Source organism: Mustela putorius, unplaced genomic scaffold, assembly GCF_011764305.1.
Source record: "Mustela putorius furo isolate JIRA1106 unplaced genomic scaffold, ASM1176430v1.1 tig00000487_pilon_pilon_pilon, whole genome shotgun sequence".
Taxonomy (NCBI): Eukaryota; Metazoa; Chordata; class Mammalia; order Carnivora; family Mustelidae; genus Mustela; species Mustela putorius.
The window spans coordinates 1,422,313-1,436,585 of NW_025421399.1; the positions used below are offsets into that span (position 1 = coordinate 1,422,313).

A 14,273-nucleotide genomic window follows, 5' to 3' on the forward strand; every position below is an offset into this window, starting at 1 on the left:
CAGAGGAAAAGAACACTACGTCAAAGTACGACCTCCGCGCCCAGGCGCAGAGCGCGACCCGGAGCTGCGCACGCGCAGTCTGCTCGACTGAAGTCGAATGAATAAGGACCTACCAGCGCCAGAACTCAGTTCTCATTGGAGCAGAGAAAGTTTGTGGGAGGAACAAGTTGTTTGGCGCCTGCGTCGTGCGGCTAGCGGCTTGAGAGCCGCGGCTTGGCTGGCGGGAGCGTCTGCAGCGCCGGTGCCTGAGGAGCGATGCCGAGGGAAATCATCACCCTACAGTTGGGCCAGTGCGGCAATCAGAGTGAGCGAACCTCCGGCCCCTCCACTACTTAGGTTCCTTAGATTCTGTGGGATCTCGCTGTGTGATCCCGGACTCCATCTGCCCTTCCCAGAATCGTAGTTTTCCGAAGGCGGGACATGCCTGACCCAGTGTCCAGTTGCCCAACCCCGAGGGGCCCTCCTCTCCCAGTCGCTGGGAGCTTGACTCCCGAAGCTTGACTTCCTACCTTCAGACCCAGACGTTCAGTCCCTCAGTTCCTAGCTGGAATCTGCCCAGACCCAGATACCCTCTTTCTCCCCCGTCCGCCCGCCTCCCCCAGTTGGGTTCGAGTTCTGGAAACAGCTGTGCGCCGAGCATGGTATCAGCCCCGAGGGCATCGTGGAGGAGTTCGCCACCGAGGGCACTGACCGCAAGGACGTCTTTTTCTACCAGGTGCCCCCAGCGACTTGGTCAGGGGGTCTGAGGGAAGGGCAGGGGCCTGGTACCGGGAGACCCGCTGGGCAGAGGAACCAGGGCGGGAGGCTTGAGGAGGGAGGGCAGGCAGGAGCCAGAGCTGGGAGGATGGAGGGCTGGGCCTTAGCTGAGTGTGCTCCCTTGGCAGGCAGACGATGAGCACTACATCCCCAGGGCAGTGCTGCTGGACTTGGAGCCCCGGGTGATCCACTCCATCCTCAACTCCCCCTATGCGAAGCTCTACAACCCAGAGAACATCTACCTGTCGGAGCATGGAGGAGGAGCTGGCAACAACTGGGCCAGTGGATTCTCGCAGGTCATTTGCTATTCTCTGGCAGGACCCACAACTCCCTTCCTGTGTGAGGACAGGTTGTATGACTTGCCAGAGAGAGAAGAAACCAGATCAAGGATGTATGCCTAGTGGAGAGGGAGAGAGAGATGGATGAGTAGAGTTCTTTTTTTTAAGTCTACTACATAATATGGTTAAGACTGCACTTGCCAATGCTATGTGCCAGGCTATACTAAATGCTTTACATATAATTTGCTTAAACCTCCCCACAACTGTAGAGGTAGATATTATAGGTTCATGGCCTCTTAACTGCTTTTTCAGATTCCAAAATCTGAAACCAAAAGATGATGTATAACTTATTTAGTAGTGAAACAAAATATTGGGTGCCTGGATGGCTCATTCAGTAGAGCATGTGATTCTTGATCTTGGGGATTGTGAATTCGAGACCCACCTTGGGTGTAGAGATTATTTTAAAATAAAAATCTTGGGCGCCTGGGTGGCTCAGTGAGTTAAGCCACTGCCTTCGGCTCAGGTCATGATCTCAGGGTCCTGGGATCGAGTCCCGCATCGGGCTCTCTGCTCAGCAGGGAGCCTGCTTCCCTCTCTCTCTCTCTCTGCCTGCCTCTCAGTCTACTTGTGATTTCTCTCTGTCAAATAAATAAATAAAATCTTAAAAAATAAATAAATAAAATAAAATAAAAATCTTTAAGGGACACCTGGGTGGCTCAGTTGGTTGGACGACTGCCTTTGGCTCAGGTCATGATCCCGGAGTCCCGGGATCGAGTCCCGCATCGGGCTCCCAGCTCCATGGGGAGTCTGCTTCTCCCTCTGACCTTCTCCTCACTCGTGCTCTCTCTCACTGTCTCTCTCTCAAATAAATAAATAAAATCTTTAAAAAAAAAAAACTTTAAAAATAAACAACAAATCTCAGTGGAGATCAGCTATTTTAGCTTCTATCCAACTTGTCATTACTCATATGTGTCATTGCAGAAATATTCTGAGGGAAGGGCAGCCTTCCCTCAGAATATTAATTAATATTAATTATTAATTATTAATTAATATATTTGATTAACACACATTAGACACCCACTGGCGTTTTACTTAACATACATCATATGTACCATAGTACCTTACCAGAACGGGAAATATTTGAATCCCAAAACTTACCTGGCCCCAAGAATTTTAAATAAGGCATCGAAGAGTTGTATTGTTCCCTTCTTTATACAGATGAGGAAACTGAGTAATCTGCCCAGAGTCACTTGGTTAAATAAAACTAGAACTAATACATGACCCGGATGTACCGTCTGCTCATACCCACTGTGCTTTACGGCCTCTCAATACAAATGAAAAACAGGGCTACTGTGCTCCACAAAAGGACTTTTATGGTTCTGTAAAGAGAATCCAGGGTGGCTCTTCTGAGGTCAGAGTCCTTGTCCATGGTCCTGTCCCACTCTGACACTCCTCGTGTCTGTACAGGGAGAGAAGATCCATGAGGACATTTTTGACATCATAGATCGGGAGGCAGATGGCAGTGACAGTCTAGAGGTGAGTGTTTTAGGAATGCTGGTGGGAGTTGTCATAGGAAAGGTTTGACGACACCCCTTAGAAGCCACCTGTTAGGTTTAAGACCTCCCCATGTGCCCTTTCCACTGAACAAGTCACTGGGCTTTGTTGGACACAAAGCAGGGTCTCCTAAGCTGTAGGTGTTGGGGAGGGAAGTGGAGGAGAGGCCTCAGGAAAATAGGAGTCCTAGAAGTTGTAGGATGGGTCCAGTTTGCAATGCAGTACCTAGACACTGACTGCCCCTTCCCTATGCAGGGCTTCGTGCTGTGTCACTCCATCGCTGGGGGGACAGGCTCTGGCCTGGGCTCCTACCTCTTAGAAAGGCTGAATGACAGGTAAGCCTGTGTTTCATGAAGCTGGAAAACTTGGTTTCCCAAGAAGCTGGGAGGACTTTCAGATATGCCTTCCTATTTGCTGGAACAGAGAAAGAGCCCTTCTGTTCAGTCCTGTGGTTAGGAAAGGGAAGGTACCATAACCAAGAACCTGATCACACTCTGGGGAGTTGGATCCGCAGCTTAGAATCTAGGCCCTAGATGAAGAGATGAAGGTTCAGGGAGCATGGCTGGTTTAGAGTTAGAACCCTAGGTCTGAAGATGTGTCTCTGCCGTTCCTCCTTTGGGCTTGCAGACTTCCAAAAGTCAAGTCTCCTTTCTCTGTTGATCCTGTGTCCCACCCCAGTTTCCCCATCTAGGTTCAGCCACTTTCTGACTATCATGACCCCCATGTTTACCAAGTCTCCAGTCTCTTACCCTGATCCTCTTCTCTCAACCCTATTAGGTACCCCAAGAAGCTGGTGCAGACGTACTCAGTGTTTCCCAACCAGGACGAGATGAGCGATGTGGTGGTCCAGCCCTACAACTCACTGCTCACACTCAAGAGGCTGACCCAGAACGCAGACTGTGTGGTGCGTCCTGGATTCTGCCATTCTCCACTCCAGCACCTCTGTCTGCTTTCATCATCTTCCTGCACTTAAAAAGTCCATTTTGAGCCCTTTTGTTCCTCAGTCCTGTGGCAGTACCTTTTGGATGGGTCTTTTTGGCCATGAGACACCAAAGAAATTAAGTTTCAGAGCCCAGACGCAGGCAGAACTCCTGTTCTTTCTGTCTCCATAAATTTGTCATTCTCTTCTGTCCCCCCCAGGTGGTGTTGGACAACACAGCCCTGAACCGGATCGCCACAGACCGCCTGCACATCCAGAACCCGTCCTTCTCCCAGATCAACCAGCTGGTGAGCCCCCACTCCCGGACTCTCTGGGCCGGAACCCCTCCTGGCTGGGGTCCACCTTGGGAAGGGAACCCCCATCCCTCCATGGAGCCAAGGCCCATGGCACGCACTCCTGTCCCCAGGTGTCCACCATCATGTCAGCCAGCACCACCACCCTGCGCTACCCCGGCTACATGAACAACGACCTCATCGGCCTCATCGCCTCGCTCATTCCCACTCCTCGACTCCACTTCCTCATGACGGGCTACACCCCACTCACCACGGACCAGTCGGTAGGAGCAGTCGCGGCAGGCCCTGCCCTCGCCTTTCTGTCCCCCTGCTGCCCCAGGAGCTGTCCCTTGGGGCCCCCAGAGGCTCTGTGCTCCAGGACCGGCATAGACCGTCCAACTCCACGCTGACCTGCTCTCCTCTGTCCTGTGCCTCTGGCTCCCTCCCCTCAGGGCCCAGGCTCTGTGGGGTCTGCAGACGGTCCCGCACAGGGCCATGACCTTGCCAAGTTAAGGAGGACTCAGTCCCACAGCAGAGGCTCAGTGTACACCTGGATCTCGAGACCCTTCCCCAAGAAACCACACTAGCCCAAGTCGGGACAGGGCTGAGGCATTGGACGGTGGCCTGAGTGCGGGCCCGGGCCCTGTGGCCCACTGTCCCCTCAGGTGGCCAGCGTGCGGAAGACCACGGTCCTGGATGTCATGAGGCGGCTGCTGCAGCCCAAGAACGTGATGGTGTCCACGGGCCGGGATCGCCAGACCAACCACTGCTACATCGCCATCCTCAACATCATCCAGGGGGAGGTGGACCCCACCCAGGTAGGTGAGGCCCCTTCGTGCCACCCCCGGGCCCCGCAGGGGTAGAGGAGAGGCTACCACCACCACTGCTGCGTGCACCCCTCCCCTCAGGTCCACAAGAGTCTGCAGAGGATCCGGGAACGGAAGCTGGCCAACTTCATCCCCTGGGGCCCTGCCAGCATCCAGGTGGCCCTGTCAAGGAAGTCTCCCTACCTGCCTTCGGCCCACCGGGTCAGTGGGCTCATGATGGCCAACCACACCAGCATCTCCTCGGTGAGGCTCACTGTTTACACGTGTCTTCCCATATTTGCTTCCCTGGTTGGGCCTCACCTGTCCACATCCCTGCTGCCCCTGCTTCTGGCTCTCTTAACGTACGGATTGCCCAGCCTCGCTTCCCTAGCTTTCTGGGCCATACTGCTGCTCTAAGTTCTTTGTGACCCCTGCCCTCTGCACACACCAAGCTCTTCGAGCGGACCTGTCGCCAGTATGACAAGCTGCGGAAACGGGAGGCCTTCCTGGAGCAGTTCCGCAAGGAGGACATCTTCAAGGAGAACTTCGACGAGCTGGACACGTCCAGGGAGGTGGTGCAGCAGCTCATCGACGAGTACCACGCAGCCACGCGGCCAGACTACATCTCCTGGGGTGCCCAGGAGCAGTGAGGACCCCAGGACAGGGACCTCATCTGCCTTACTGATTGGCCCAGGCCCTGCCTGACCGGCCACCCCCTCAGAGTACCGATCAGGGACCTCACATATCTCTTCCTCATAAACACACACACACACACATATATACACACACACGTACTCTGTACTGGCCTGGGGACATGTTTATGTCTCCTCTTATGAGACTATTTATGTTAAATAAAGCACTGGACATAATAAATCAAGTCACTGGTCTCTTAAAGGCTTGTAGATGTGTGGAAGGGGGATGCCTGTTCTCTTCCGTCACAGTGAAAAGGTCTTCCCCAACTTCCAGCCTCTTCAACGCTGAGCAAATGCCTCCCCTCGCTTTTGCTTCCCCTTCCTCACTTTGGAGAACATGGGTGGGGTCCGCTCATGGGAGACATTTCTTTCCATGGTAAAAAGGCCAACAGATACTGCCTTGCTCTCTCATGGCATTCTGGGCCCCAGGTTCCCCACCCCCGCCAAGCCCTCCGTGGATCAGGTGACCCTTCCACCAGTTTCATGTTCCCACATCAGAGTGTCCTGTTAGTCCTCCCAGGAGCAGGCCTGCAGCCACCATCCCTACCGCCAGGCTCTTAGCAAGCAAGAGAGTTGGTCCAAGTGCCTTTCATCTTATAAGCAGAGTGTGCCAGAGAGCCAGTCCAAGAAAGCCACTGGTCAGGCAGCTGGAGTCCAGGACAAGCAGCTCAGGAGACCAAAGCCAAAACTTGGACTACATGCAGGGCCAGAGTGGCCCATAGCTAAGGGTCCGTGATTCTGTGAACAGGGGAATCTCCAGTTAAAGGGCCAGTGGCCTCCACTTCTGGTGGAAGATCGCAAGGAAGTAGTAAATATGTAGTGATCTAAATTCTCAGAATCACAAGAGCAAAGTAGGTTGTCCCTAGGTCATGGTGGATTGTCAGGGCCCCTCTTAGGCACTTATGTACCCCAAAGGTGAGGTTTGGGGGTAAGAACAACCACATATATGGACATTATACTAGGGTACTTACATTATTTTGTTCAGTTCTATGAAGTGGTAGATTTTATAACTAAATAGATTTTATAAAGAAACTAAGACTAATTGTGCCTAATTTACCAGGTCTCAGACCTAGTAAATGACAGAGTGGGAGTCAAATCCTGATTGGACTCACTGGTTTCAGTATTTCTTTGCGTTCCAATGCATTCCATTCCATTGCATGTCCTGCCTTTTGGGGTATCTTGTGGGTTAGTGTAGAATCACCCCATTCCTGAGGTCTTCTGGAGCCATTGGATGAGCCTATGGTTGTCAGAGTGTGTGAGGACCTTAAACAGCTGTGCAGATAGGACAGGTACAGTCCCCGGGTTGGAGGGCGGGTCAGTCTCAACTGGCTTCAGGTAAGCCTGCAAAGTGTCTCCGTCACCCAGGTCAGTGTAGCTGGGGACCTGTGTCTGCCTTCTCAGTGTCACCACCAGGATGTCTGGCACCAAAGCCAGAGGGTCAGCCCAATGGATCAGGATTGGGGCTGGTGGAGCTTAGCACACAGGTGAAGGACCAGCTCCAGAAGGTGTCTGTGAGCCCCTACGGAGGCTGAAAAGTACCCAGGAACTTTGGGCAAACTACGATTTTTTTCTCCTGCTTCATTGTTGACCTGAGGACATCTTTTTCCTTCCATGGACCTACTTATCTTTAATAAAACCTTGAATATTAACAGTGAAAAACATTGAGGCCAGACCAAAGGGACTGACAGGCAGAGAATGGGAAGTCAGAGGCTGGGCCCTGGGCTTCCTGAGGGGTGGCAGGGAGGCCATTAGCCTGTCACCACCACAGTCAAAGCATGAACTTGTCACCTTAAGTTGCCAGGGCCCGCAGGAGGCTGACTCAGGAGAGCCAGCCTGGTTGGTGTCAAGCAGCCGCCTGTCGTCTCTGTGCAGAGGATGACTTCAGGGGAAACCAGCATGCACCTGGTGCCTTCAGAGCTCCACCTCTGGCCCCAGCACCACTGGGCACCTTGCCTGGCTCCTCTCCCTTGACTGTCTCTACCCCGATGACCAGCCTTTCATCACCTGGGGTAGCCGTGTGAGCAACTGGTGCTGGTAGGGGTCATGAGCACTGGCAGATGTGGCCACAAGCCCAGGGCCTTCTTTGCCAGACCCAGTTCTAGGGTAAGGAGCCCTAGGGGGAGGAAGCACCAGGCAGTCCAGAGGCAAAGATGTGTGTGGCTAGGACTCCAGCCGCCAATCCAAGCGGGGGGATACCCTGGGCAGATAGGCCTCTCCAGAAAGGAGGGCTGGGTCTGCAAAGACGCCTCTCTTTGCCCCACTGCTGAGGGCCAGGCGCTAGAAACACAGACATACACCTCAGAGCCAGCTTCAAGGCCAGGCCCCTCCCCCAGGTCTATTTGCCCCACTGCTGAGGGCCAGGCGCTAGAAACACAGACATACACCTCAGAGCCAGCTTCAAGGCCAGGCCCCTCCCCCAGGTCTATTTGCCCCACTGCTGAGGGCCAGGCGCTAGAAACACAGACATACACCTCAGAGCCAGCTTCAGGGCCAGGCCCCTCCCCCAGGTCTATTTCCAGATCACCCATCACCCCAGGCCGGTGCGGCCCCTCCCAGTTCTTGGCCAGTGGCAAACCCCTAAGCGTGTCAACTAGAGGGCAGCGAGGAGGCCAGGTGGACAGGGAGGAGGTCCTCTGGGAATCAGGGCAGCAGATGGTGTTGGTGGTGAAAAATCCCTGGTTCCAGAGACTGCAGGCCAGCAAAGTAACTGTCCTGATGAGAGGCGAAGGCAGCTGCAGAGAAAGACGGCTCACGCCCAGAACAGGAACCTCTCTGACTAAACAAATAAGAAAATCAGCCACTTCAGGGTCATATTCCCAGGACCCCCGTGTGATGTGACCCAGGGACAGAGCTCTGGTATCAGGAAGCGCTTTGTAATAGAGAGTGGTGTAAGCGATCTGGAACTCACGAATGTCACTTTGGCAAGCATACCGGCACAAGGAGAAGAGGGGACCACCCCAAGGGTGGGTCGGGAGCTCACGGTCAGTGCAGATGCCAGGCGGGGGTGGTGAGTCAGTCCACTTAGACTCACCCGTGGTCTCCACTGCTCACCCGTATGCTCCACCTCCCTAGAAAGGGGTTCACTGCAGTGAAGAGTCAAATCCACCATCAGGACACTTTCCAGGAAGGCCCATCTCTACCACCTGCTCACCTTCCATCCCTCTTAGGTATCTTAAGCAGATAAGGGGTTGCTCTAAGAAAGTAATGGGAACATTTTGAATTGACAGTCTGATTTTCTAATCCATCATTTATAAGTTTTAGTGAAATGCCCTAGGGCCTGATCGCTGCCGTGTGAATTGGTAAAATCGAGTTTCTTGCAAAGCTGCAGGCTCCGTCAATCTCAGCCCTGTGAGACCCAGTGGGAAATGCCTCCTTGTATCTCTGGCGTTGCGAGAGTAGTGACCTTGGCCATGGACTCCAGAGGTCCATGCCCTCAAATCCATTATGAATCATGAATAGGGTGACTGAAAGCTCTGAGTCTCGAGAACCCTTCATATCTGGTTTTAACTAAAATTCCCACATTCCCTCAGTCCTGAGAAAACCGGGATAGTTGGTTACCGTAAATGAAGAAGAGAACGATGAGAAAATCTTGAAGCAGTAAATATGAATGATCAGGGTTCAGTTAAGGTCTGATAGTTGTTCATTTTGATCATTAATGAAGCAAACATTCATTAAAAATAGAGACCAGGGAGCACCTGGGTGGCTCAGTCAGTTAAGCATCTGCCTTTGGCTCAGGTCATGATCCCAGGGTCCTGGGATCGAGCCCCGCTTCGAGCTCCCTGCTCATGGGGAATCCTGCTTCTCTCTCTCCCACTCCCCCTGCCTGTGTTCCCTCTCTTGCTATGTCTCTCTCTGTCAAATAAATACAATCTTAAAAAAAAAAAAAATAGAGAGACCAAGTTGCCCATCAAGCTTCAAAATGAAACCCACCTAAGGAGTTTTCCAATTTTATTGGGGGTAGGGAATACAATATATACTACAATTAACTTAAATGAAATAGGTATAATATATTAATATAACTTTTGTATGTGATCATATATTATTCTGCTTTTGTTTTTAAACTACGTAAGCTGCCCACCCAACAAGGGGCTTGAACTCATGACCCTGAGATCAAGAGTCTTATACTCTACCGAGCAGCCCCCATTATTCTGTTTTCTTAATTAAATGTCTCAAAATATACGTTGCAAAATTTTAAGTGCTATAAGTAAAATAGTACATGAAATAATATTGAAATAATTACTGAACTTTTAATATATACCTACTACTGTTCTAAGCACTTTACATATATGAGCTCATTTGACAGTAACTACATAGATAGGCACTCTGAAGCTCAGAGTCACACAGGCTGGCCAATGGTCTTACCTCCCCTGGAAAGAGAAAACTTAGGGCCACCTTGGTGGCTCAGTTAAGCATCTGCCTTTGGCTCAGGTCATGATACGAGAGTCCTGGCTCCCTATGCAGCGGGAAGCCCGCTTCTTCCTCTGCCTGCTGCTCCCCCTGCTTGTGCTCTCTCTCTATCTCTCTGACAAATAAGTAAAATCTTAAAAAAAAAAGAAAGAAAGAAACTTAGGAAGAGATGCAGTAACTGTCACATATATGGTGGGGTGTGGGCTGCAGGAGGGAAGGGCCTCTGCCATGACCCTCCAGGGAGCAGAACGGGGTCGGTGGAGGGAACTAAGAAGGGGCAGGTTGCAGCTCTGCGGGAGGAAGAACATCTATATGCTTGCTGCTGTCTTCAGGTGGCAGGAGCAACCACAGGGACTGCGAGTCCCCCCTTCACTGAACTTGGTCAAGCAAGTTCTGTGTGATGACTAGCCCAGAACGGTCGAGTCCTAGGACACAGATGAGGCAACCTTCAATGTGTCTTCCAGCCTTGGGATTTAGGAATTTCTTGGAAACCAATTTCGTTTATAATAAAGCATATTCCTTTTTTATTTCTTTTTTAACAAGGCTCCACGCCCAGCGTGAAGCCCAATGTGGGGCTTGAACTCACGACCCTGAGATCAAGACCTGAGCTGTGTGATCAACAGTCAGACACACACAACCAACAGAGCCATCCAGGCGTCCCCAGGAATTCATTTTTAAAACAAATATATTAAGGCCTACTGTGTGCCTGAACCCTTTGCAGGAACTGGGGATTCTTAGGTGCATAAGCTAAGGTCCCGAATGTCAAGAAATTCTCACCCTGAGACACCCACGCGGCAAGGTGACAGTTAAGGTGGTAGGCGCACACCAGCAGGATGGCCGCAGTGTGTTCTCGGTAAATATTTACTGAGTGTTAGCAAGAGCGAAAGGCTATGCGAGGCCTGTGTGGGAGTCACACAGGGTCTTGAATTCTGAGGGAAGCTTTCCAAGCGGAGACAGGAAGGTTGGGGGGGCTCGCATGTGCCCCTCGCAGGGGGCTCTGCTGGCAGGGAAGAGAGAGATGGAATTTACTTCTCCTCTGGGGGCTCAGCCACCCCCTTCCTGTCAGCTGGGAAGGGGAAGCTCACACCAGGCAAATGAGGCCACCAGAGCCCACCTGGGGCTGAGGAAAGGCCAAAGGCAGAGAAAAGGAGTCATGGCCCAACCCAGGTATGACGGAAGGTTTCCCACAGAGAAGCCAACGGGGCCTTGTGTGCAGGGGGAGCGTTTAATGTGCTGACATCCAGAGGGAAAAACATGGTGGGCAAAGGGAAAAAAGGACCTGAGGGGGTGGGAGGCCTAGAAACAGGACAGGCGGTTCCGGAAACTGCAAAAGCCCGGAGGTGCATTTGGGGGCGCAGCAGGAGATAAGGTCCGGTTGATATTCCAAGACCAGACAGGCCGTGCAGGGTCTTCTATGCCACGTGGAGCTTGGACTTTATTCTCCGAGCAAAGGGGAATCCTTGAAGACCAGCTGGGACGCTACAGCCACCAGCCTGCTCTTTCTGGACTTTTCACCTAAAATAACACAGCACCCCTGCTTTCTATGCCCTCCTGTTCCCTTAACTCTTCCTGCAAACCGGTGTTTGGCAGACTCTGATATCAGAACTCGAGCCTATGTCCTGTTGCTCCTTCCTAAAGGTGAATTCTTAGAAATGGCTGCCCACGCCCATCCTTCTCATCATTTTGTTCTCCGGAGACACGGCCTGCCCTGCCCTGGTCTGAGCTGCCCCAGACCAGCTCTGCCCAGCGGACTGCCCCACTTTCTTCCCTCCCCCAAAGCCCTCACAGATCATTCCTGACCAGGCACACCGGGGCCTCCTGCCATACTCGACCACAACAATCCCCTTTCTGTCTCCAGTCCACCCCACACATAATTTCACGTTATTTTGTTAGTCTTATAATCATATTTTTGTCATATAATTTCATTTTGTAATACTCGCAAATACAACCCCATGTGTTCTATAGAATGTTCAGGCACTCTGGCATGAATTAAGTTCCAATGAATACTAGATTTTAAAATACGTACCCTCGAAAAATTTTTGTTAAGGGGCACCTGGGTGGCTCAGTTAGTGAAGCGGCTGCCTTTGCATCAGATCATGATCCAAGGGTCCTGGGATGGAGCCCCTGGGATCCGGCTCCCTGCCCATCGGGGAGCCTGCTTCTCCCTCTCTCTCTGTCCTTTCCCTGCACTCATGCTCTCACTTGCGCTCTCTCTCTCTCTCTCTCTCAAATAAATAAAATCTTAAAAAGAAAATTTTTAAAAAAGATTTTATTTATTTATTTGACAGAGAGACACAGTGAGAGAGGGAACATAAGCAGGGGAGTGAGAGAGGGAGAAGCAGGCATCCTGCTGAGCAAGGAGCCCAGTTCGGGGCTTGATCCGGACTTGATTCCAGGACCCTGGGATCATGACCTGAGCCCAAGGCAGAAACTTAACGACTGAGCTACCCAGGCGCATCCCCCCCCCCCCCCATTTTTTAATGAATACATTTCTTTGTTTTCTCAAAGCACTTAGGCAAATAAAACTTAAGATCCCTGGGAATTTGGAGGCTCCAATGTTTCAACAGATCTTGAGCCTAGAGTAGTTCCTCAGACACCTGACAGGATTCGTGTTCCCCCACCTGGAAGATGCTCTCTCTGGGAGAACTGGTCCCAATCCAACTCTGCACCACACCTCTCCCTGGCTCCCTCCGCCCCTTCCACGTCTGGCTTCCCCCAGGTCCTTCAACCCCTCACACTCCGGCTTCCCAGCCTTCTCCACGTGTCTCCTCCTCTGGGGTGTCGCCTCCTCTCTGCACTTCCTTCATCAAGGCTGGCTCCTTACTCGTTCTCCACATCGCCTGTCACTTCCAGTGAAGGTTTCTGGTTTTTCCGTAGACATTCCACCAGCACCCTCTACGCTCTTTGCCATAAATGTCACCACGCTTTATTATTTTATGTTTTTGGTTTTGTTTTTTTCTCCTTGAGGGCAAGGACTGACCTGTTCATCGCCATATCTCTAGAGTCTGATAGAGGGAGGGAATTCAGAAACATTCCTCAAAAGAATGTAAATATAAAGTAGAAAGAGAATGATAAAGAGGGCGCTCTGGATAGCCATGTTCACATGCTCAAGATTAGGTACTCTAGGGGCACCTGGGTGGCTCAGGGGGTTAAGCCTCTGCCTTCAGCTCAGGTCATGATCTCAGGGTCCTGGGATCAAGCCCCACATCGGGCTCTCTGCTCAGCAGGGAGCCTGCTTCCCCCTCTCTCTCTGCCTGCCTCTCTGCCTACTTGTGATCTCTGTCTGTCAAATAAATAAATAAAATCTTAAAAAAAAAAAAAAGACTAAGTACTTTACCCATAGGTGAGCCTGTCAAGTCTTGACTCATAGTCTACTCACTCTTTTTTTCTTTTTTTAATTTTTAAAGATTTTCGTTAATTTACTTGAGAGAGTGAGTGAGAGCATAAGGGGTAGGAGGGCCTGAGGGAGAGGGATAAGCAGACTCCCTGATGAGCAGAGAACCCAATGCAGGGGCTCCACTGGGTGCTTGATCCCAGGACCCTGAGATCACAGCCTGAGCCAAAGGCAGTCTGTTCAACCAACTGAGCCACCCAGGAGCCTCTACCCACTTTTATTTTAAACAAAATTCTCACCTATTTAGATGTATGAATTCCTAGACTAACACAAATTTGCAAGGAGAAAGGAGAGGGGTACTAGGGACTTTTTTAGAATACTTTTTTTTTTTTAAGATTTTATTTATTTATTTACTGGAGAGAGAGAGAGGGCTCAAGCAGGAGGAGGTACAGAGGGAAAGGGAAAAGCAGACTCCCTGTTGAGCAGGGAGCCCGATGCAGGGTTCAATATGGGGCCTAATCCAGGACCCCAAGATCATGGTCTGAGCCGAAGGCACATGCTAAACCAACTGGGCCACTCAGACACCCCTAAGTGTACCAGGGACTTTACATTAAAAGCAGTTAGGACCTGGGCTATCACCTTGATAAGGAGAAAAGAGACAGAAAAATGACAAAAAGGTGTAAGGAAGGGACCATCTGACTTAAGGGTGAACGTGCCTCCAAAGGCGTCTCTGGGCAGCTTAGCCAGATGCCAAGGCTGGTGTTCACGTCTATTCCTGAGTCAACAAAAAAAAGTTGAATTTCATTCAGTATATTCCACTTAAAGAAAAAGAGGGGTAAAGAATACATTTTATAAATATTCCCGCCAAAAATAATTTTTAAAGGTTTTTAAAAAATATTTTATTTTTAAGTAATCTCTACACCCAGTGTGGGGCTCGAACTCACAACCCTAATAGCAGAAGTCACATGCCCTACTAACCGAGCCAGCCAGTCACCTCCAAAGTGATTTTTAAATGTTTTAAGTTATGGGACCTACAGAGATAAGCCTGGTTTTCTGGGAAATTCATTTATTTTTTTTTAGTCTGATAAAAATGTAACAATGGTTGAAAACAATAGTAAAACAATGAGGGGCTACTGCTTTTCCACTGAAAGAAGCAGTGACCTTCCTCAGGGATGCCTGCACTGCTCTCTTAGCAATTACCCCTCTATATTCCAATCAATGGTCCACTTCCCTG

General features: G+C 50.9%; 1 protein-coding gene across 1 annotated transcript; it reads left to right on the forward strand.

The window, feature by feature from the left end:
- The first annotated feature begins 147 nt into the window (after positions 1-147).
- Positions 148-5,483, forward strand: TUBG1 (tubulin gamma 1). Its single transcript, XM_004772672.3, has 11 exons — positions 148-304; positions 603-715; positions 885-1,052; positions 2,502-2,570; positions 2,844-2,923; positions 3,366-3,492; positions 3,729-3,815; positions 3,935-4,084; positions 4,466-4,618; positions 4,709-4,870; positions 5,059-5,483. The coding sequence occupies exons 1-11, from the start codon at positions 256-258 to the stop codon at positions 5,254-5,256; spliced, it is 1,356 nt and encodes a 451-aa protein (XP_004772729.1). The 5' UTR covers positions 148-255; the 3' UTR covers positions 5,257-5,483.
- The last annotated feature ends 8,790 nt before the right edge of the window (positions 5,484-14,273 follow it).